Source organism: Pyricularia oryzae, chromosome 1 (assembly GCF_000002495.2).
Source record: "Pyricularia oryzae 70-15 chromosome 1, whole genome shotgun sequence".
In the NCBI taxonomy this organism is placed as follows: Eukaryota; Fungi; Ascomycota; class Sordariomycetes; order Magnaporthales; family Pyriculariaceae; genus Pyricularia; species Pyricularia oryzae.
In genome coordinates, this window is record NC_017844.1 from 4285589 (window position 1) to 4305225 (window position 19637).

The following is a 19637-nucleotide window of genomic DNA, read 5'->3' on the forward strand; positions in this document are numbered from 1 at the left end:
CCCTTTTCCCTCTCTTCACGCCTTTTGTCGATTTGTCTCCCAAGGTCGGGAAGCAGCGAAATTGATGGGCCGAAAAGGACCAGTGAGAAATGGGTTGTCGATCTAGGCTGTAGGTAAGCAAGAAGATTGGTGGTTGCTCTATCGCAAAAGTCTCAAAGGAGGTAGATTGGAAAGTGGGTGCTTGCGCATTCCGTCGCTTCGGACTCTTTTTTTGGGATGACCGATGACCGACCTCTGCGCTCGGCTGGCCCGCCCACTTTGCTCCCTTGTCATAATTTTGCAGGACGTGGGAGGGATCATCAAGTACCTAAAGATCCAATCAAACATGGGTCCTTGACACTGGTTCGCGAATTTTCGGCGGCATTATTGATCCGCTAGCTGACACCAGAGGCCTTCCTTTTTGGGAATTGCCTATTTCTAGGCATGACGGTTGCGGCTGGCAATTGAAGCTGGTCAGTAAGCTCACTACAGCACGCAACTTGTGTCAGCCATGGTACGTGTGGACCACTATCGGTCGTATCTACTCGCCGGTATGAAGCCGCTACGTATATTGTAAATAGTACGCGGGGCAAACTCCCCTTGAATAAAGCGCCATCGCTATGCAAAAAAATACAAGAGACAATGTTTGGCCACAGATCGAGACCGGCCCGTGGTGTTATACATGGATCTGGAGATTAACCCTGAAAATGTACTGTACACCAACAAACACGTCTATCTCCCCCTGACTTCACGCTCCGTGTCATGTTCATCCTCGTCATCGCGCCCTCCAAGGATGGGCCCTCGACCATCATCGTCGTCATCGCTTGGGAATCGGCCATCATCGAAAGATTCATCCTGATGCCTGCGATAGCCCTCAATGACCGCCGCAAGCTTCTCACCTTCGACCTTGCCCCGGTCGACATCTATAAAGTAAATCAGCGGCGCAGGAAGCCCCACCATGACGGCCAGGAACCAGAAAGCCGGCCGAATCTCCTCTGTGGCATCGATGATGGCTCCGACGATGGCGGGTCCGAAAATGCTTGAGCCCTTGTCCGTGATGGCGTATAGCGCGTAAAAGGCCGCCTCGGATCCAGGCGGGATCAGCTCACCGAACAAGGATCTACAATATCCACTCAGTCCTCCCAGCACGAATCCATACACCGCCGCGAGTGGGAACATCTCCCACGGCTTTTGCAGACCCAGAACACCCCAGTTCTTTACAAACGGGAGGTAGCCCATTAGTCCATATAGTGGAATAAGCTCGAACAGTACTATGCACGCTAGGATCGTCTGATGGGGTCTGAGTCCGAGTCGCCGCGAGATGAAGGCCCAAGAAAATGCACCTGCAATACCAGCCGTTGTCGAGATCACGTTGATCATGGCGAGTGCCCAAGGTTCCATACGTAGTTGTGTCTTGGCGAATAAGATAGCCGTGGACGATGTGGTCGCAATGGCATCAGAGAGGAGGAACCACGCGCCGAGAAACAGCACAATGTCTATCAGACGCCGTGCCAGAGAAACAGTACGAAACAGTGCCTTCCATGCGTATAAAGTGTAAGAAACAAAAGCGGCCACGCCACCACGGCTCGATTCTGACGCCGCAGGTAGCGGAGGCCCTGGTCTTGGCCTGAGCCACATTGCGGCAGGAATAGTGAATATAGCCCACCAGGCTCCGACAAATAATAACACAACTCTCTGGGACCAAGTCGAGTTCTTGAGCTTGAACACAATGGCAATGGCAATGCATTGGACAAATAGACCAGCACAGTAGCCGATACCAATGCCCTTGGCTGAGATCTCGGTCGATAGCTGCAATTCGATCGAGGTGAGCTCTTCCTTGGTGTGGACCCTAGACAGCGCATAGTGATCGTCGTGCTCATCTGCTAGTAGGTGCGAGGCTGAGTTTCGCATTTGATCCTCTGACTCGAAGTCGAGGTCGTCGCCGGTCGCCGGCTCCGCGTACTCAATCCTCGGATGGTGCCTAACCAACAAGGGGAGAAACGAGTTGAGCAGGACAAAAGAGGCGCCAAATGAGGTATTGGAGATAATGGCAAGAATTGCGCCTAGTAGATAGATCTCCTTGCTGACGAATATGTAGGCCATGACACTGAAGCTGCCAATCCAAGCAAAAGCCAGCAGCAGCTTCTTGCGATAGTTTCCGTGATCAGCAGCGCAGCTTATGCTCACGACCAACAGTGCCTGCAACAAGACACTGACGCTAAAGGTATACATGGCAAAGCTGGCGGTGTTGATTTCCATGCCCAACACGTGGACCACGCACTGGTTGTCGTCATTCCCGCCATCTGGAGTCTTGTCGTAGCTTGCTTTACAGGGCGATGTTCTATCCTTGAGGAGAACACCGTTTTCTCGTGCAAGACTTTCGAGTAGGATTGGGATGAAGGAGCTGATGGCTGCAACAACCAGGTTTGGGTCAGCACGCACTTGATCTGGGCCGAGGTAACTCGAACCCCGATAAAAAAAATGTCATCATGTATGGTTTGATTGAGCCTACCGCAGATCACATACGTCTCCGCCGCAAAAGAGTACATGTACCAGCCGGCAAGCTCTTTTTCGCTCGTCGGTCTGGTGTCCTCGTCTGCGTATTGTTCACCACCATACGAGCGCCGGCAGCGGCGCTCGCGGCTCTGTCCCCTTTCCGTCGAGGTATCCATGTCGGAGTCGGAGTCGGAGTCAAATTGGGATCGCGAATCACTTCCTGAGCGTTCGTCGTCGGCCTCGAACGATGAAGAATACGAGCGGAAAGACCGCTTTGAGGCGTGGGATAGCCTGGAGAACAGGCGTGGAATTGTCGGCCTCTGCGGTTGTGGATGGCGCAAGGGCGTCGGCGGCAGTTCAGGGTTGCGAGGCGCCATCTTTCGGCTGACTTCAGCAAAACCTAGCGCCTATCACGGTGTCTCAACTGTACCACCCCCCCGCGCGTTTCGGCGCTAGGACTTGTCCAGCCCAGTGGATGGCTACCTTGGCTTTAGGTGCCTTGAACCCCAACCCAAACGCGATGACGCGACCACTCAAAAGTTGCAACACAATGCACGTGTCGGGAAAGCTGGCTGAATTGAGCCGTAAATATTGAGCTCGAATGCCTTATTGATTGGTAGGCAAAAAAGATAATGTAGTGTATGAGATCGGAGAAGAAATATGCAGCAAGCCCAATTGATCAATCAAGGCTAGGCCCGGGATTTCGGGCGGCCCATGTCCTCGTTCTTGCCTGCCTGGTTGCTGTACGCAATTAGCAGCGGGTGCCATTGGTTTTGGTGCCCAACGAACCCAGAAAACAACCTACACACGACTGCTGCTTGCTGCTTTCTGCGTGGAGGAGCAAGGTTTCAGCTTGGCGACAAGCGCATTCATTTGTTCGTTTCGTCAGTCACCTTGGACTATGGAGTGTTAGCAAGTCAGGCATGCCAGGTTTGTCTCGAGGTCAGCTGGCCAAACTCGCGACGATGACTCTCATGGGCCTTTGCACACGCCAAGTCTCGCCGGCCCTCCTCCGTTCGGCATTGGACTATTTTGTTCCAACTTCCAACCAGGGCGCAGTTGAACTTGCGCAGGCCAAGGTAAAGCCACCCGTACCTAGCTAGGTGTGTAAGCCTATCTACGGCATTCTGGGCTTGTTCTGGCAAGTCTGGCAACCTGGTTTGTAGATTATGTGTGCTATGGGCGGCGCTAGAGCCCATCTCTGCATCTCCATCACCTTTTTGTACCACCCAAACGCCCGAAGTGGGTGCGGGGTTGGGTTTACATCGCGATGGAGACAACTGACTAATTGGTTGCGGATCCCGAGAACGTGGGGCCATGGATGCCCTGTCATTCGTAGGAGGTCATAGTGGTCACAGGTACTCTGGAGACTCGACCGCATCGGGCCGACGATGTGGATTGCGCTGAAGGATAATCGTATCAATGACTGAGGGCATAAAGATATCTAGGTAGGTAGGTATGCAAGGTGTGGTACGCATATCGTATCGATGGATGAATCGACCCCATAATTTCCCCAATTGATCTTCTTAGAGCCACCGTGTGTACTCCACCGTTCACCCACACCTGAGCCGTCCGTTCAACCCTTTCAGATTTACTTCTTGCTCATCACTGCAGGTAATTGATCCATCGAATCATGCGTCGATCTTTACGATGCACGAGTGGAAACCATTCACACGATCTCGCCATATTACACGTGGAGGAGCCGCGGATGATGATTATAAGTTGGTATAACTGTACGATCTGGGATTTTCTAGGCGTCTAACAGGGCACTTGGCATACCAGTCCTGTTTATAAATCGCAGACAGGGTCAGAGACGATGCTTTCCTGATTATTTACTTCACTACCTACGTATCTAGCTTACTGGGTATCTAGTCAGATACCCCTACCCACTTGGGTACCGACCTAGGTACCTACCTGGTAAGGTAGGTAATTATAGTTATGCAGAAAGCAGTCCAGCATAAACTATAACTAACGATTACTACGTAGACCAGTATGGTATACCGGGGGTAGTAAGTGAGCAATACAGTAGAAACTCAAAATGCATCCCGGAGATTTTTAGCTTGACCTTGCACATTAAAACCTTGATCTCTCAAAGTTTACACTTCGACGCAACTATACGGGGTCTTCACAGCGAATAATACCAACTTTGTCCTCATTTCGTCGTCCGACAGGCTTTCTTTATAAATGCCGGGATATCCTGAGGCAGTGCTGATGTAGTATATGCCGGCAGGGTGCGCCGACAACGACCTGCCTGCAAAAAGGGCGGGAAAAAGAAGCAGGTCCTAATTAGAAACTCCTGCTGGCTCACAGGTAAGTCAACTCCAATAATACTATTCCCTCGCCTTTAACGGCGCCGATCAACGTCCCAGGTATAAGTAGACCGATGAGTGTGCGTCGAGACGATCTTGTAGCCAGCCTCGGTCATGTCGAGCTCCCTGGATCGGTCGAGCAGCGAATTCAGCTGGATCATAACCTCGTCCAACTCATCCGCCGGCCCCTCGGGCTTCCACGCCAGAAACTTATCCAGCACCCGGACCCACGTGATGTACGCCGCCCCCAGCGTCGCCTGCCGGCTCATCTCGTAGGCGGGGATTTCTTTGGCGACCTCGACGTCCTCCGACGCCACCAGCATCGCGCCGCGCTTCTCCAGCAAGATCCGGAGCATCCCGCGCAGGTGGCCGGTCAGCTGGTCGCAGTCGCCCATGTGCCACGAACAGGCGGCGAGGACCGTGCCGACGAGTAGCGAAAGCTCCGGGAGCCGCGAGGACGCAGACGGCGAGCCGTCTCCGGGTCTTCCCAGCTCCCGGATCGCCATGTTGCAGCCCAGGAGGATCTTCTTGAGAACATCGGGGGTCATGGGCGACGTTCCGCTCCAGTGGTCGTGATTAAAGGCCACCGAGGACGCGATGCCGACGTGTCGGATGGCGGGCTCCGTGTATATGCTGCGGATCAGCGTCTTTTCGAACGTGGGCACGTTGTTGGCCAGGTGCACCATCTGCATGTTGAACTTGAAGTGCGCAAGTCCCGAGCTCTCGGCGCTGCTGAGCTGGGACAAGAAGCTGGGCGGTGGCCGGACAAGGCTGCTCAAGGAACCAGGCCCGAGCGGCGGCTTGCCGGTTGGAGAGTGGTGATTAAAATGGGCCGCCGCTGCGACAATACGCCCGTCACTCGCTGACTGGCTCGGAGTCTGTGCCGGGGCGCTAACATCATCCAGGTAGTCGCATTTCCACCCAGCCACGGAGCATTGGTGACATCCGGGCCGGGACTCGTCACATTTGCGATGCCTTTTCCTGTAACACAACAAAATGGTAAAAAAGAAAGTGAGAAATAACAAAGGTCAGCCCGGCTTTTTTTTTAGCCAATAAACTACAGTTCGCTATGGCCTATAATGGCCCCAACGTGACTTACTTGCAAGTACGGCATCCTGATCGAGACTTTAACGCGCCCTGCGCTCTTGGACGCCGCCTTTTTGGCTCATCAGTCTGGTTTGACGTGGTGGCTGATGCGGGAGCAGACCCCGCTGTTGCAGGTGTTGGTACCTGGCTAGCCATTCTTTTTTCTTTCTTTTTTTCTATACTTTTTTTTCCTGGTCTAATTCAGCTTAAACCAGGCTTGTGTGTAGGAGTACCTCCTAATAGGTACCTCCCTAGGTATATTGCTACCTTCAATCGTGCGTGTACTAACAAGGCAATTTGTATCCCAGCCTAGGTCTAGTTGTAGTTGTAAGGACGCGGATTGTAAATAATGAATAGCGCCAAACGACCAAAAGAGGCTTTTTGCTCCCTCGTGGAATTGAGACACGAAGGGAGGGGAAATCGACGAGAATAAAAAGGGGGAAAAAGAGTACAAGCCCGCCGCCCAGTCGGCGGTAAATCTGGCCGCTTCGGTGTGGAAACAACGGTAATGGGGCATCAAGGAGGCTAGTCTCCATGCTTCGTAACCTGGGCATCTCCACTTCAGCCCGTCAGCTTACCGTCCCCTGGCCGTGGTCCTTTGTAATAGCAACCTTTGTTAATTGGAGAGGTGTTTCTCGGCTGGGCCACCACGGGAGACATACCTCGCCAAAATATCGCTACGCCAATTATCAATTGTTGCTAGGTACAAAGGTACAAAACGCCTCTCGATGCTTCCTATTGGTCCAGCTGAGGAATAGAGCCGGCCGGCGTTTTTTTCTTACTCGTTCTGCGCACCTCAGCTTTCTCGATAGCTAACACAAACTTTGATGAATGGCATAGCGAGGAAGAACCCACACCACGTGGGTTTTGTGCCGTTTTTTTTGCCGCTACAAGGGGCTTGGTGAAGCGCCACAACCGCCCGCCCCTCAACCAGACGCCCAGCCTTGATCCCAGCCGTGATGACAGATTATCATTCCCGAAGCCCAGGAGCTTGATGTCCCACCATCTAGGGCAGACCAGACCTACTCCGGCCTCCTCTTCACAAACTCCTCCAAGTCCGCAGCTGTAGCCACCCCCAGCACAAACCTCCTCCGGTCGTCGGTGACCACGGCAAAGTCCTGTTTCTGGCCGCCGTGGTGTGCGCCCTCGAAGAAGGCCTCGAGCTCCTCGAGCGGTGTGTCTGGCGTTATGGCCGTGTACTTCCTCCCCTTGCGCTGGAAGGACGTCATGGCTGTCCGGATCTCGTCCTCGGGCTTGGCGCGACCCGACTCGATCTGCTGCTGCAGGTGCGGTATGGAGATGTAGCCGAGCAGCGCGCGCGTGGTGCCGTCGACGATGGTCAGATGCGTGTACTCGCGCTCAAAGGCCTCTTGCAGCGCGAGCCCGATTGGGTCTGAGGGGTTCAGGGAGAGGGCAGCTGGCGGGTCTAGATCAGATACTACGGCCTGCGTGTTACGAGTGTGGTTGGTTTCTTTTAGCTTAAGATTCTTCTAACGGCGGCACGGTACAATGCAACAATAATAACTCAATATCCACAGAGGAATGTCTAGGACTAGGGATCGAAAGAGACAAAAATCATGGCTGGATAGGTTTCTCAACATCACATACCCCTCTATACCGCGACGCCCATTTTGACTTGAAAGGTTGCGGCGCGATCGCCTCTGAGCTGCCACTAGGTTGTGACATTACCGCTGTCATTGATGGATCTTTGTGACCGTTGACAGTTTAAAACTGGAAAGCTGTTTTGCGCGCGGCTGTTTGTGTGATTATAGAGTGAAAAACTTCCGATGGAACGCTGACGGGAAGCTTCTCACAGCTAACATCGTCACACTACGTAAAGTGGATACAGTAGGTATGTGGGGTCAGCACCCTCTAGTTCGCGACTCACGAGTCTACTTGCGGACGTCAATTGATGCGGGGCAACTTATGATCGTCAGCATTCTACCAAATTTTTTACGCCGTCTAGTCTAGTAAGGAAATGAGGCAATTCGCACATCTACAAACTGTAAAGCTGAAAAATACGCGTCTTCTCGGCCCATTCTCATCCGGGGTAGATTAGTACTTCCGACGCGTTTGAATTCAATACCCAACACCTTGAACGCGAATACTCCCTACCGTACTATTTATTGTTCACCGTGTGGTTACAGCTTCGAATAGACTACCGGTAGAAATGGTTCTGAAAATAGACTAGTTTCCAGGGATATGGTCATTCGATAATGTCAGCAAGCAGATTTTGCTCCCGGACAGGCCTTGTTATAACAACTCAGTACCAGGTATACGTCTCACATACCTTGGGTACCTCGTTACCTGACCCGCGAACCGACCTAGGTACCTAAAGGTCGGGGCCAAGATATTTTGGTGCTTACCTCGTTGAGCCCAGACAAAACCTGGACATAAGTAGACGTCTCTATCTCTAAACACCGGTTAAGTCCGTTGCAGCCGGTCTCCTGTTTCGAATCTTGGTATGGTCGCGGCAACAACTCCCGGTTCTTTCCTTGATTGATGACTGTTCCAATTCATCGGGCGCAACTATGGATTCTTTATCTTGTTGTGATCCTACCCACATACGCAGGTACACATTCATTACTACTGTGCCACCAATTCAACATCGTCAAAAGATATATCAGCTGAGTGAGTACTACATGTCATATCCTGCAGCAGCGCGGCGCGGCCAATTATACGCAGACACCGCCGGCTTCCACTCATATAGGCAACTACAGACTGCATACAAGCCGGGGATTTTGGTACCCCAACTAACATTCTATATGTCTTGCCATCAGACTCAAAAAGGGGTTGATTATGGCCAACGTTAGCAGCACTCGAGGTCCCCTGCCGGGACCCAATGGCAAGATTGAGCTGTACTCGGGACAGTACTATGCCTCATGTGCCATTGGTGGTCTCCTAGCCTGCGTAGGTTTCTCAACTTTTCATTGGCGACCAGAACAACAGGGCAATACTCATTTACCTTTTTTTTTCTTATATATAGGGCTTGACCCATGCCGCCGTCACGCCGCTTGACCTGGTCAAGTGTCGTCGTCAGGTCGATGCCAAGCTCTATAAGAGCAACTTGCAGGGATGGAGCGTCATCTACCGCGGTGAAGGTATCCGTGGAATCTTCACAGGTTGGAGTCCTACCCTTTTTGGCTACTCGGCTCAGGGTGCATTCAAGTACGGCTTCTATGAGTTCTTCAAGAAGAAGTACTCGGACGTGGTCGGCCCAGAATACGCTCACCAGTACAAGACGGGTGTGTACCTGGCTGCGTCGGCGTCGGCCGAGCTCATTGCCGATGCGGCCTTGTGCCCCTTTGAAGCGGTCAAGGTCCGTATGCAGACGACCATCCCGGCGCAATACAAGGGCACTTTTGATGGCATCAGCCAGATAATGGCCAAGGAGGGTGCGTCGGGGCTTTACAAGGGTATCTATCCTTTATGGGGGCGACAGATACCCTACACTATGATGAAGTTTGCATCGTTCGAGACAATCGTCGAGATGATATATGACAGACTACCTCGTGCCAAGGACGAATACAGCAAGCTCGCACAGACCGGCGTATCTTTTACCGGTGGCTACCTCGCCGGTATCCTTTGCGCTGCTGTTTCGCATCCGGCAGACGTCATGGTCAGCAAGCTGAACGTCTATCGTGAGCCAGGCGAGGCAGTGGGCGCAGTGCTATCGAGGGTTTATGGAGATATCGGATTCCGCGGACTCTGGAACGGACTTCCAGTCAGGATCGTGATGGTGGGCACGCTGACTGGCTTGCAGTGGATGATATATGTATGTCCTGGTCTTACGCCTCTTGTTTCATGCCCCTGCACCCTGTCCTTCATCTGCTGACATGACTGCCGCGCAGGACTACTTCAAGATCTTCATGGGCTTTCCCACGACTGGTGGCTCGGCAAAGCCGAAAAATGAGTAAACTGTGGTGATTTTCGCACGCATTTGCATGCCTGAAAGCCAACTGATGGCACTTCCGCCAAGGATAAAATGTACTTTTGTTTGTTTTTGTTTCTGATTGCTGGCAGGCCCGTGGAATCGTTGACAGCTCGCTGGGGTGTCACTTGGCAAGCATATCGGACTGAATAGGTTGGTAGCATCCATACTGTTGGGTTGTGTACAGCTTCAAAGGTACTAGCCGAATGTCATGCGAGACGTACCGTACCTCGTAATTCACTTAGCAAAACTGGTCAAAGCCAAGATTCTCATCATTGGGGCCACAAGGAAGTGAGGAAGCGACCCAATAACAATGAGATAACTCCGGTCGTTTTTCGGAGAGGTTTATGCGAGTATCCTCGAAGTGCGTACAGTAGTTTCGGGAAGGTGTGAAGAGTCTTGGGGGTTTCGGAGTGTTGGACTTTGTCATTGTCTTCAGCGGCACGAAGGCGCGGTCACTGGTCACACACCAGAGAGTTGCGCGAAACGGATTGATTTCCCCGCTCTGGGAGGAACAAGAATGATGAATGAATGATAAAACCTTCCCCACAAATCCTGAGGTCAAGGGCGGGGTCTCATGCCCTTGGTACTCAATAAGTAAACAAGGTGTTATTGTAAGTGGGACTCCTCTCCCATAGCACCGGGACGACCACTAGCTTGTCTTGGACGGTCGTGCTGTTGTGAAGATGTGCTCTAGGATTGTGGTGCAGATCATTCGTCTCGTTTTTTTTTTTTTTTTTTTTTTTTTTTTTAAAAAAAATGAAAAACTTCCATTTGTGATCAATTAGGAATCCACAGTAGTCGAGTAACATCTGTATTTGAAGCTCCCTCGTATTCACTATCAAACACAAATTGAAACTCCCAGCGCTGCTTCTGGATAACGAAAGTGAAAGCAGTAATTGCTACTAATTATGAAAATTCAGGGGCCTTCTGCAACTAATGAATGTAACATGAACTCAAAGCTGGAGGCAATCCTGGATGTGTGGTACGGTAAGGCGTCTTGTGCGTGTAACTACGTAGCAGGTTGGCATCCATTTGCTATAGAGCGTGGGCATCTCGCGTACATTAGGTTGCAGTGCAAGAGGGGTTCAACATAAAAGCACTCACCTTATACATTCAGACCTTACCGGGCTAACGCCGTTTTCCCGACCCGGAATCCAAGGAACGCTTTGTAGTTTGATCGTTCCGTCGCGTGGCTCAAGCATTCCGTCGGGACTCCGAATATCCTACAATGTACCATAGTACTTTCTCTCCCTTACCATCTGATAATTAAATATTTTAGACAGTCCCGGTACCTTGCTTTATACCGTAGTTTGAGTTCCATCGTAGCCTTATACGTAGATGCAAGGTTGACTAGCAGCGCCACAATGCGGACACTAACCGATACGGATTAGGGGATCAACTAGGTCTAGCTATTAAAGTTGTTAAAGTTGCCATTATATCAAGAAATACGTCTTCAACCCAGATTTACCCCCAAGTAGACTGTAAGATAGTAGTCAAGGTAAGTTACCTAAGGTGGGTAGGTAGGCATCTTTCTATCGGCTCAATATGCCTTCCATCTTAACCTACCTGCTCATGTGGTAAGGTGGGTATGGACGGAAGAAGACGTGACGATGCAAGCTCTCGCGTGTGTCTGTCCACTGGGCTCCCTGTCATTACAGAGAGAGGCAGGCTGGTGCTACCCCACCATTTGGCCAGGGTCAAGCGCGACTGCCCCCGGATTTGGTGGTATTTTAGGCGACATAGCCCACCATGTTGGGGGACATGGGTCGAATCATACTGCGCGCTTCCACGCGCTAGCCCCCCGAACTTGTTGGAATGTGGACCAGCTGGCCACCAAAACGTCCCCTCCTTCCGGATCAACCATCCAACCCATCCTGAAACTGCCTCAGGTCGCCAGTGTGTGCCTTCGTCTATTAAGTTGTCTTTTCTTTTTCTCCGATTATCCACATCTTGTCGCCTGCTGGATGCGGGACAGGGTTTGCGCTGTGCTGTTCATCCTATCTCGTCTTCTTTGTCGCTTCATTAATAGTACAACCATTCGATTGCGTGTGTTATTTTTTTTTTCGGACAGTCGATCGCAATTGGAGCGCATTTACTCGCTGGGGACAACATCATTCGCCACGCGATCCTTGCTCGTCTGCCTAGGTACCTAGTGCTCAATCCCACAACGCAGCAGCTGGACCGACGTGTTCTGCATTTGATCGACTCAAAGCTCCGCCGGAATTGACAACGTTCGAGATCAGGCGCCAGCTTTCTGTAATTGCCAATCGCACGAAACTCACGCATATCACTGTACATTCATCAAAGGATATTCTGTTCGATATACGATTGTGTCTCATGTGGTACAACCATAGCCAGCCTGGCACCTCGGATCGATACGCATCCCTGTACAAGATAGCCCGAGAATACCGAACACTCCCAACGCAAACCACCCAACAACTCATTTACCACCTTCACCCAGGCGCAAAGCAACAAAACAAAGCGTTAAGGGGAACGGGCTGAGATCTCACAAATATGGGTTGGAAAGATAAAATATTCAGAGGCACCGGTGCTGTGAGTGCTATTAACAGTCTTGGGAGATGGCCACGGCTCCTACTTGGAGAGATTATCTAGCACAGAAATATGCTGACGCCCGGCCACCCATTCCTAGGGTACATCGGGCTCTTCGGGAAATGCCTCCGCAAGCAAGAAGAAAGAGAAGGAGGAACCGCCACCCGAATTGACGCCTCTGGAGAAGCTGCTACAGAACGCCGGGGCGGTCCGAGAAGACGGCAGCGACAAATTCTTTGGACTTGAAAACGTACGTTGCCTTGCTCAGCCCTTCGTCAACTCCATACACAGCGCAATTACCTAACCTTCAACTTTATTTCTGTTATAGTTTGGCAATACATGGTAAAGACCCCGATAGTCCGCCCTCGAAGATCACGTTTCGGAGCTTCATATTGACATAATAATACCCAGCTATTGCAACTCGATCGTCCAAGCCCTCTACTACTCCGAAATATTCAGAGAGAGTGTCGTCAACTACCCTCCGTTCTCACCTTCGGACACTCCAAATGGCAAGCGCGCGAAGATCAGTGTGCAAATAAGGCCACCGCCGAAAAAGGAAGCCGAGGATGAACCACAGGGAAAGAAAAAGACATCAACAAAAGATGTCTTGAAACAGAGGCAAATGATCAATTCGGGCCAAGGGGGTCCTGGGCTGCAACCAACGCGGCCTGAAGATAAGCCCGACTCACCCGAGTACAAGAAGAAGCAGGCCATGCTCAAAGGCCCTGTACTTGAGTTGGCGCAGGAGAATTCGGCCTCGTACGGAATGGACGAGAGCACATTCACGGGGCTGAAGGACTTGTTCTTGGCCTTGATCGAAAGTCAGTCAAGAACCGGTGTACTAAGTCCACAACGCTTTCTTGAGATCTTCAAACGCGACAATGAGATGTTCAGGAATTCGATGCATCAAGATGCACATGAGTTCTATGGCTTGGTTCTTAACGATGTCATATCTACCGTTGAGGCCAACGCGAAACGGCTGCAAGAGCAAGAGCAAGCGGCCGCCAAGGATGGCCTTGCGAAATCCGTCGAAGACGCGCTGAGTCCAACGAATGCGCTCGTCAAAGCTCCAGCAGGCTACAGGTCACCAGGGACTGGCTGGGTGCACGATATATTTGAGGGTCTTTTGACGTCAGAGACCAGGTGCCTTACGTGTGAGACGGCATCGCAGAGAGACGAAACATTCCTTGATCTATCTATAGACTTGGACGAACATTCGTCAGTAACGTCATGTCTTCGGAAGTTCTCGGCAGAGGAAATGCTATGCGAGAGGAACAAGTTTCATTGCGACCATTGTGGTGGTTTGCAAGAAGCAGAGAAGCGCATGAAGATTAAGAGACTTCCCAAGGTCCTCGCTCTGCACCTAAAGCGCTTCAAGTACACGGAAGACTACAGTCGGTTGCAGAAGCTGTTCCACAGGGTCGTGTATCCCTACCATCTGAGGATGTTTAACACGACGCCTGACGCGGAGGATCCTGATCGGGTATACGAGCTTTACGCGGTCGTGGTGCACATAGGCGGAAACGCCTACCATGGGCATTACGTATCGGTCATCAAAACAGCAGACAGAGGATGGCTACTGTTCGACGACGAGATGGTGGAGCCTGTGGACAAGCACTTTGTGCGCAACTTCTTCGGTGATCGACCGGGAATGGCATGCGCATATGTGCTTTTCTACCAGGAGACAACATTGGAGAAGGCTATGGAGGAGGAGGACTATGAAGGCATCGAGGAAATAAGATTGGCGACGCAGACAGCAGATCTTGCTTCTGACAAACCCAGCGGCGCTGAGAGCCTGCCTCCACTGGAGAAGCCCCTTACCACGCCGATACCACCGGTTGCAGACCACGATGCCATGGCAGCGCTCGATCATGCATTGACGGCACCAAACGGCACGACTCCGGCGGTACCACAAACGCCCGCCAATCCGTCCGTTCCAGCTGTGCCCGCAGAGGCACCCTTCAGCCACCCACTAGTGGCCGCTCCACCTAAACCCGCAGCCGAAATTAAGCCTTCTTCAAAAGAGGACAAGGCTCGGGAGAAGCAGCTACAGAAGGAGAAAAAGGCGGCAGAGAAGGAACAGGTCAAGCGTGAGGAAAAGGAGCGCAAAGAAAGAGAGTCAAGGCAACGAGAAGCCCGCAAGTCTGAGCAGGAAGATTTGCGTAGAGCCATGGAAGCAAGCAAACAGACGGCTGCAGAAGAGGAACAAAAACAAAAGGCAGACAACGCGCTGTCATCCAAGGAAGCGCCTACCTCGCCTGCATTGGGAGGAGGTATTGGCAACTTGATGAAGAGAGGCAGTTTATCACGCGCCAGTTTGGGCTTCCTCAACAGGGAAAAGGAAAAGGAGAAGGATAAGTCATCTGGCAACGGCGTGGCAAATGGGTCATCGTCGGACCACGCAGCAAACGGCTCGGCGGCGTCACCGCATCCTGAGAGCCCAGCGTCGCTGAAGAAGAAGTTCAGTTTTGCGCTGGGCAGAAAGAAAAGCACGCATGTCCTGTCTTAGCCGACCTGACCTGAATTAGCACAACATTCGTACGTCAAGTGGAAACAGTCCGAGGTGACGGGTGTTACCATGCTTAATTTAGGGATCCTACTGTTCGTCATGGCACCATTCGGTTACGCATTTTTGTGTCAGGAGGGGGGTTCTGAGCAGTCATATTCCGTCCTCTCTTTTATATATTTTCAGCGATTTCATATGGGACATCAGGTCATAAACCGGCATTGTCTAATGAGAAGACGCGTTATATTCTCTGCAACGGTATATATTGTGGCAGTCACACTTACACTGTAAGGGTGAATACCTGTCTGGGGGAGCATGTTAGCACTTTTCTTTTCTGGACGGAGGCTATTCGCGGTTGGTCACTCGTTCATGGGGCCCGAGAAAACTTCGGGGAGACGTCATAAAACTTAATTATTCGTCACATACTTTCGTTGGATATATTCAGATATTCTGCATCGGGACTGCCAAATAGACTTGCTGTGCAGCTCCAGTTGATTGTACTCTTGTGTGATCATTTCACGTGCCTTGCATCTACTTTCAAAGTGACCGTTTCATTTACCAAAAAAAAAAAAAAAAAAAATTCCAAGCCCGTTTTATTCCGAACGCCGCAAGTACCGCCAGAATAAACCCAAGTACATAATATAGGGACTGTGTTTCTCGGATCTCGGATCAAGAGCTAGCCCCCCGCCACCTGGTCATCTCGCACATTTTTGTTCGATATTCAATTCCAGCATTTCCGGCGGGTGCGAAAAGTGAATGCGGTCGCGAGCCTATCTACATTAACCGAGCACGATCTCGTAGATTATTATGAGGGTGTTGATCACGATCAGAGGTACTGCACAAGAAGAGTTAGCGATGCCAGGACCGCCGGGGCGGGGTGGTGTTTCCCGTAGCGGACATGAATGTTTGTATTGAGAGACATTCAAAAAGAGAGAAAAAAAAACATACTTCTCATGAGCGTCCGGACACTGGCAATCAGGTTGATGATGCGCGCCTTGACACTGGCATCGGGGCTTTGGCCAAAGGCCGGGTCGTAGGATGAGGGCGAGAGGTTTACTGTACGACGACTTGTCAGTCACTTGTGGGGAATTTTGTGTTCGAGCGATAGCTTCTGGCCACAGGGCTGAGAGCATAAGGCCGGACAGCCATATATAAGACAGCTCGCTGGCTTGCACAAAGGCGGGAGACTGGAACGTACTGCGCGCGAGGAATCGGTCTTCGGACAGGATTGCTATGGCGTTGATGAGGAGGACGGAGACTGTGAATCCCAAGAAGAGTCGTTTTGGTCAGTGCACGTAGAGCATAGATGGAGCTTGGCTTCAATCCGGCCTTGTTTGTTCCGCTGTGAGTGTGCGGTAGTGACTAACCATAGAGGAAACTCCCCAAGATCATCATCTTGCTCGTTGGTTGGCGCGCAGCGCGCCGGGAAGCAACGAGATAATGTTTGTTTGGGGCTTCGCTGCGAACGAGCGAAAAAGAGAAGGAAAAAAAATAGTCGCCCCGTTGGCCTATCGCAGGTTGGTCGGCGGGCAAAGGGTCGGTACACTATATTCCGCTTCGCATGGGAAAACCAGCTGGCTGTCAATGTGAGGCTCTAGCTACATCAGTTGTTCATGAGAATAGTGGGTCGGTCCCAAGGCAAGCTGGCTACACTCAGGCCTAGCAGGGGGGTCAACACGACTTTGGGGGTTGAATTGTGGATCAAGGTTTATCCGTTGTCAGACCAGACCTACCTACCCACCTACGTTACGTAGTAGACCAGAAATCTGGGAACAGGTGAGTCTGTTTACCCGAACCCTTGAGATTCTGGTAGGGGTTCCAAGGTGACCTACCTTTTCACAGGCTTGATTTGATGGTGAGTACAAGTTGGATCTGTAGGTTGTACATACATAACCTCAATAATCAAGCGATGAGAACAATTGTTAATTCCTTGCTCACTTCATCGATTTTCGATTCTCTCAGCGCTCAAACGCCTGCTAGACTGGATCCAGCGAAGGGATTGTCATTTGTTTGGTTTTGTTCTTGTCAGAAGACTTCATCAGCGCTCCTGAGCTTACAGTTTACTTTGTTTGCTTCGATTTCAAGAAGCTCAGGTATTCATTTCATTCACTGTAGTGGAGATGCGGTAAATAAGCACGCGTCCATTCTGCAATAAAAATCATTATCTGCGCGATTGGTCTAGCTGCACTCACTATCAGTCAAGGCTGAGCAGCAAGCCACAGCAGCCATGATGCGGGTCTTGGGTGAGTTCATGATGGCGAGCAGTCAATAATTTCTCAATGTCAAACTGGACATGGGTGGGCTGCTACTTGGAACACATCTAACTCCAGAATAAATTTCAGATACGACACTTTCGTTGCTCATCCCAGCGCTCATCATCTTCCACCTCGTTGTGGCACCGTATACAAAGGTCGAGGAGTCCTTCAACATCCAAGCGACCCACGATGTCCTCGTGTATGGCACGCCCACCCAGGACATCCACAAGAGACTAGCCAATAGTTATGATCACTTTGATTTCCCTGGTGCTGTGCCTCGCACATTCATCGGCCCAGTGCTGCTGGCTGGTCTGACGCAGCCCTTGGTTGCGCTCCTGGGCTTTGAACATGCCCAGACTCTTGCCCGGGCCGTACTGGGACTCTTCAATGCCTTTGCCATCCTCAGGTTCAAGACAAATCTCGGGCGTGCCTATGGGCTGTCTGTTGCGAGGTGGTATGCGCTGTTTCAGGCCAGCCAATTCCATGTGATTTTCTACGCGTCGAGAACGTTGCCCAACATGTTTGCATTCGGTCTTAGTAAGTCCTCAAGTAAACAGAAACAGGCAGATAGACGAGAAGCACCGTTACTGACATTGAAAATCATAGCAACTCTTGCATATGCATGTCTTGTACCGGCTCCGTCACCGAAACGAGCACTCCCTCGACAACGACTGGCTATTTCACTCTTTGTCTGCGCCGCAATCATCTTTCGCTCGGAGATTGCTCTCCTGCTGGCCACTAACGCTCTGTATCTTCTGGTTGCCCCCATGATGCCCCTGCAGAAACTCATCCCGCCATTTGCCATCTCCGTCATCGCAGCTCTGCTCATTTCTGTCCCAGTCGACTCGTACTTCTGGCAGAAGCCGATCTGGCCAGAGCTCTGGGGCTTCTACTACAATGCCATCCTCGGTTCTTCATCCAACTGGGGTGTCTCTCCGTGGCACTGGTACTTTACCTCGGCCCTGCCACGGCTCTTGATGAATCCTCTCGTTTTCGTTTCGTTGGCCGTTGCTCTGCGCCAGCCAGCAACGCGCAAAGGAGGTGCGAGGCTGCTTGTTTATCCCAACATCCTCTTCGTCGCGATATACTCCCTGCAGCCGCACAAGGAGACTCGTTTTATCTTTTACGTTGTTCCGCCCTTGACGGCAGCGGCAGCACTCGGTGCGAACTTCATCTTCACCCGCCGTTCTAAAAATGCCATGTACGCCTTGTCCAGCATGGCATTGGTACTGTCAGTTCCCGCCTGCCTCGTTGCTAGCACGGCAATGCTCCTCATTTCTTCGCTCAACTACCCCGGCGGTGAAGCCCTTGCGTATCTTCGGGCGTACGTGGCCGTTGATGACGCGACCAGAGCGACAGCCGGCGGAACCGCTACAGAGGTCTCGTCATCAGGGCAGATGGTGCCAGTCCATGCTGACGTCCTGGCATGCATGACGGGCGTAACACTGTTTGGCACTACGACTGGCGAAGCAGCCGGCATTGGTGCGCTCCCGTCGCTCCATGCGCCCAGCCATGCGGGGACCCAGGCCGGTTCAGGTGGTGATATCGGCGCTGAGCAAGGCCGGGGCGTGCTCCTGGCGTTGGACAAGACTGAGGACCGCATCACGCTGAGAGATCCGAGATTCTGGCACCTGTTTGACTATGTTGTTGTTGAGGACCCGCAAAAGGTCAATGGTGCCAAATGGGATGAAATTGGGATTGTGGAGGGTTATGCTGGTATCGAAGTACTGCGGCCGGGTGCTGCTGCTCCCAACGGCGTGGGCAGTGACGATAAGAGCCTCCGCGGCCCCGCGATCGGGAGAGGCAAGCTTGTCCATGACATCAGGGATCGGATCAGAGGTCTCACAGGGGGCTGGTGGGTCGGACCGCGGATGCGGCCACGGCTACACATTTTGAAGCGCATCAAGGGCGCCAAGCCGATGAAGAGCGTCGCGTCCTGAGCCGACCTCGATCGGGCACCTGGAACAGGATTAAGGCCTCCAACTTTACATATCAGGCATACCAGGGAACATACTCAAGTCATCCTTCAACAAAGTGAGTTGCATTTGGCGATAGGGTTGCCCTGTAGGGCAAATGTGGTCCTGTAGTCGAGACAGTTCATGTTACCTGCGCCACGTTTGACTAGAGCTCGATTGTGTTTCGGATTTAGCATCCCGAGTGCGCTTACACAGCTTCTGACCCCATACACAACAGCACAAGGCACGCAAACAACTTCAGATTGGGGTTTGTTCTTCTATACTATTATTCTCACCTGGTAGTTTTTCTTGGAGACAACAGAAATGTGGTTCTTCATCTGGAACCCGGTCTGGGGTGCTAAAATATACGAGTCAGCTACTCTATAATTGGAAGCCTATGATGATTTGCTTGTTCTTTTTTGAAAGAGTTCGTATAAAACTATCCGGGATCTTCAGCTGGCTTTGCCTATGTTACAGACAAGCTTTCATATCCCGAAAGCCTTTTCTCGTTTGTTTTGTGTTACCTCCCACATCCCACTTTTGCCGTCGTAACAGTGCTCAAAGATT

At 51.6% G+C, this 19637-nt stretch overlaps 8 protein-coding genes across 8 annotated transcripts; 3 read left to right on the plus strand and 5 right to left on the minus strand.

The window, feature by feature from the left end:
- Positions 1-269: 269 nt before the first annotated feature.
- Positions 270-3687, minus strand: MGG_09904 (autophagy-like protein 22). The gene is made up of 2 exons (XM_003709951.1): positions 2492-3687; positions 270-2390 (listed from the first exon to the last, which is right to left on the minus strand). The coding sequence occupies exons 1-2, from the start codon at positions 2850-2852 to the stop codon at positions 712-714; spliced, it is 2040 nt and encodes a 679-aa protein (XP_003709999.1). The 5' UTR covers positions 2853-3687; the 3' UTR covers positions 270-711.
- A 571-nt stretch (positions 3688-4258) lies between these two features.
- MGG_11724 (uncharacterized protein) lies at positions 4259-6601 on the minus strand. Its single transcript, XM_003709952.1, has 2 exons — positions 5884-6601; positions 4259-5765 (listed from the first exon to the last, which is right to left on the minus strand). Exons 1-2 carry the CDS (start codon positions 6024-6026, stop codon positions 4820-4822), a joined length of 1089 nt encoding a protein of 362 aa, XP_003710000.1. The 5' UTR covers positions 6027-6601; the 3' UTR covers positions 4259-4819.
- Positions 6602-6892: 291 nt separating this feature from the next.
- Positions 6893-7568, minus strand: MGG_11723 (cystathionine beta-synthase; the record flags this gene model as incomplete). The annotated part of the gene is made up of 2 exons (XM_003709953.1): positions 6893-7315; positions 7479-7568. 2 exons carry the CDS (start codon positions 7566-7568, stop codon positions 6893-6895), a joined length of 513 nt encoding a protein of 170 aa, XP_003710001.1.
- Positions 7569-8378: 810 nt separating this feature from the next.
- Positions 8379-10174, plus strand: MGG_09906 (mitochondrial phosphate carrier protein 2). Its single transcript, XM_003709954.1, has 4 exons — positions 8379-8501; positions 8651-8780; positions 8857-9645; positions 9722-10174. The coding sequence occupies exons 2-4, from the start codon at positions 8670-8672 to the stop codon at positions 9785-9787; spliced, it is 966 nt and encodes a 321-aa protein (XP_003710002.1). The 5' UTR covers positions 8379-8501; positions 8651-8669; the 3' UTR covers positions 9788-10174.
- A 546-nt stretch (positions 10175-10720) lies between these two features.
- On the minus strand, positions 10721-11677 carry MGG_16290 (uncharacterized protein; the record flags this gene model as incomplete). The annotated part of the gene is made up of 3 exons (XM_003709955.1): positions 10721-10775; positions 10909-11027; positions 11582-11677. 3 exons carry the CDS (start codon positions 11675-11677, stop codon positions 10721-10723), a joined length of 270 nt encoding a protein of 89 aa, XP_003710003.1.
- Positions 11678-11701: 24 nt separating this feature from the next.
- On the plus strand, positions 11702-15378 carry MGG_09907 (ubiquitin carboxyl-terminal hydrolase 13). The gene is made up of 4 exons (XM_003709956.1): positions 11702-12357; positions 12455-12604; positions 12683-12696; positions 12766-15378. Exons 1-4 carry the CDS (start codon positions 12319-12321, stop codon positions 14861-14863), a joined length of 2301 nt encoding a protein of 766 aa, XP_003710004.1. The 5' UTR covers positions 11702-12318; the 3' UTR covers positions 14864-15378.
- On the minus strand, positions 15309-16486 carry MGG_09908 (uncharacterized protein). The gene is made up of 4 exons (XM_003709957.1): positions 16228-16486; positions 16059-16118; positions 15809-15916; positions 15309-15695 (listed from the first exon to the last, which is right to left on the minus strand). The coding sequence occupies exons 1-4, from the start codon at positions 16253-16255 to the stop codon at positions 15640-15642; spliced, it is 252 nt and encodes an 83-aa protein (XP_003710005.1). The 5' UTR covers positions 16256-16486; the 3' UTR covers positions 15309-15639.
- A 189-nt stretch (positions 16487-16675) lies between these two features.
- Positions 16676-19478, plus strand: MGG_09909 (alpha-1,6-mannosyltransferase subunit). The gene is made up of 3 exons (XM_003709958.1): positions 16676-17103; positions 17203-17652; positions 17722-19478. Exons 1-3 carry the CDS (start codon positions 17088-17090, stop codon positions 19053-19055), a joined length of 1800 nt encoding a protein of 599 aa, XP_003710006.1. The 5' UTR covers positions 16676-17087; the 3' UTR covers positions 19056-19478.
- Positions 19479-19637: the final 159 nt, after the last annotated feature.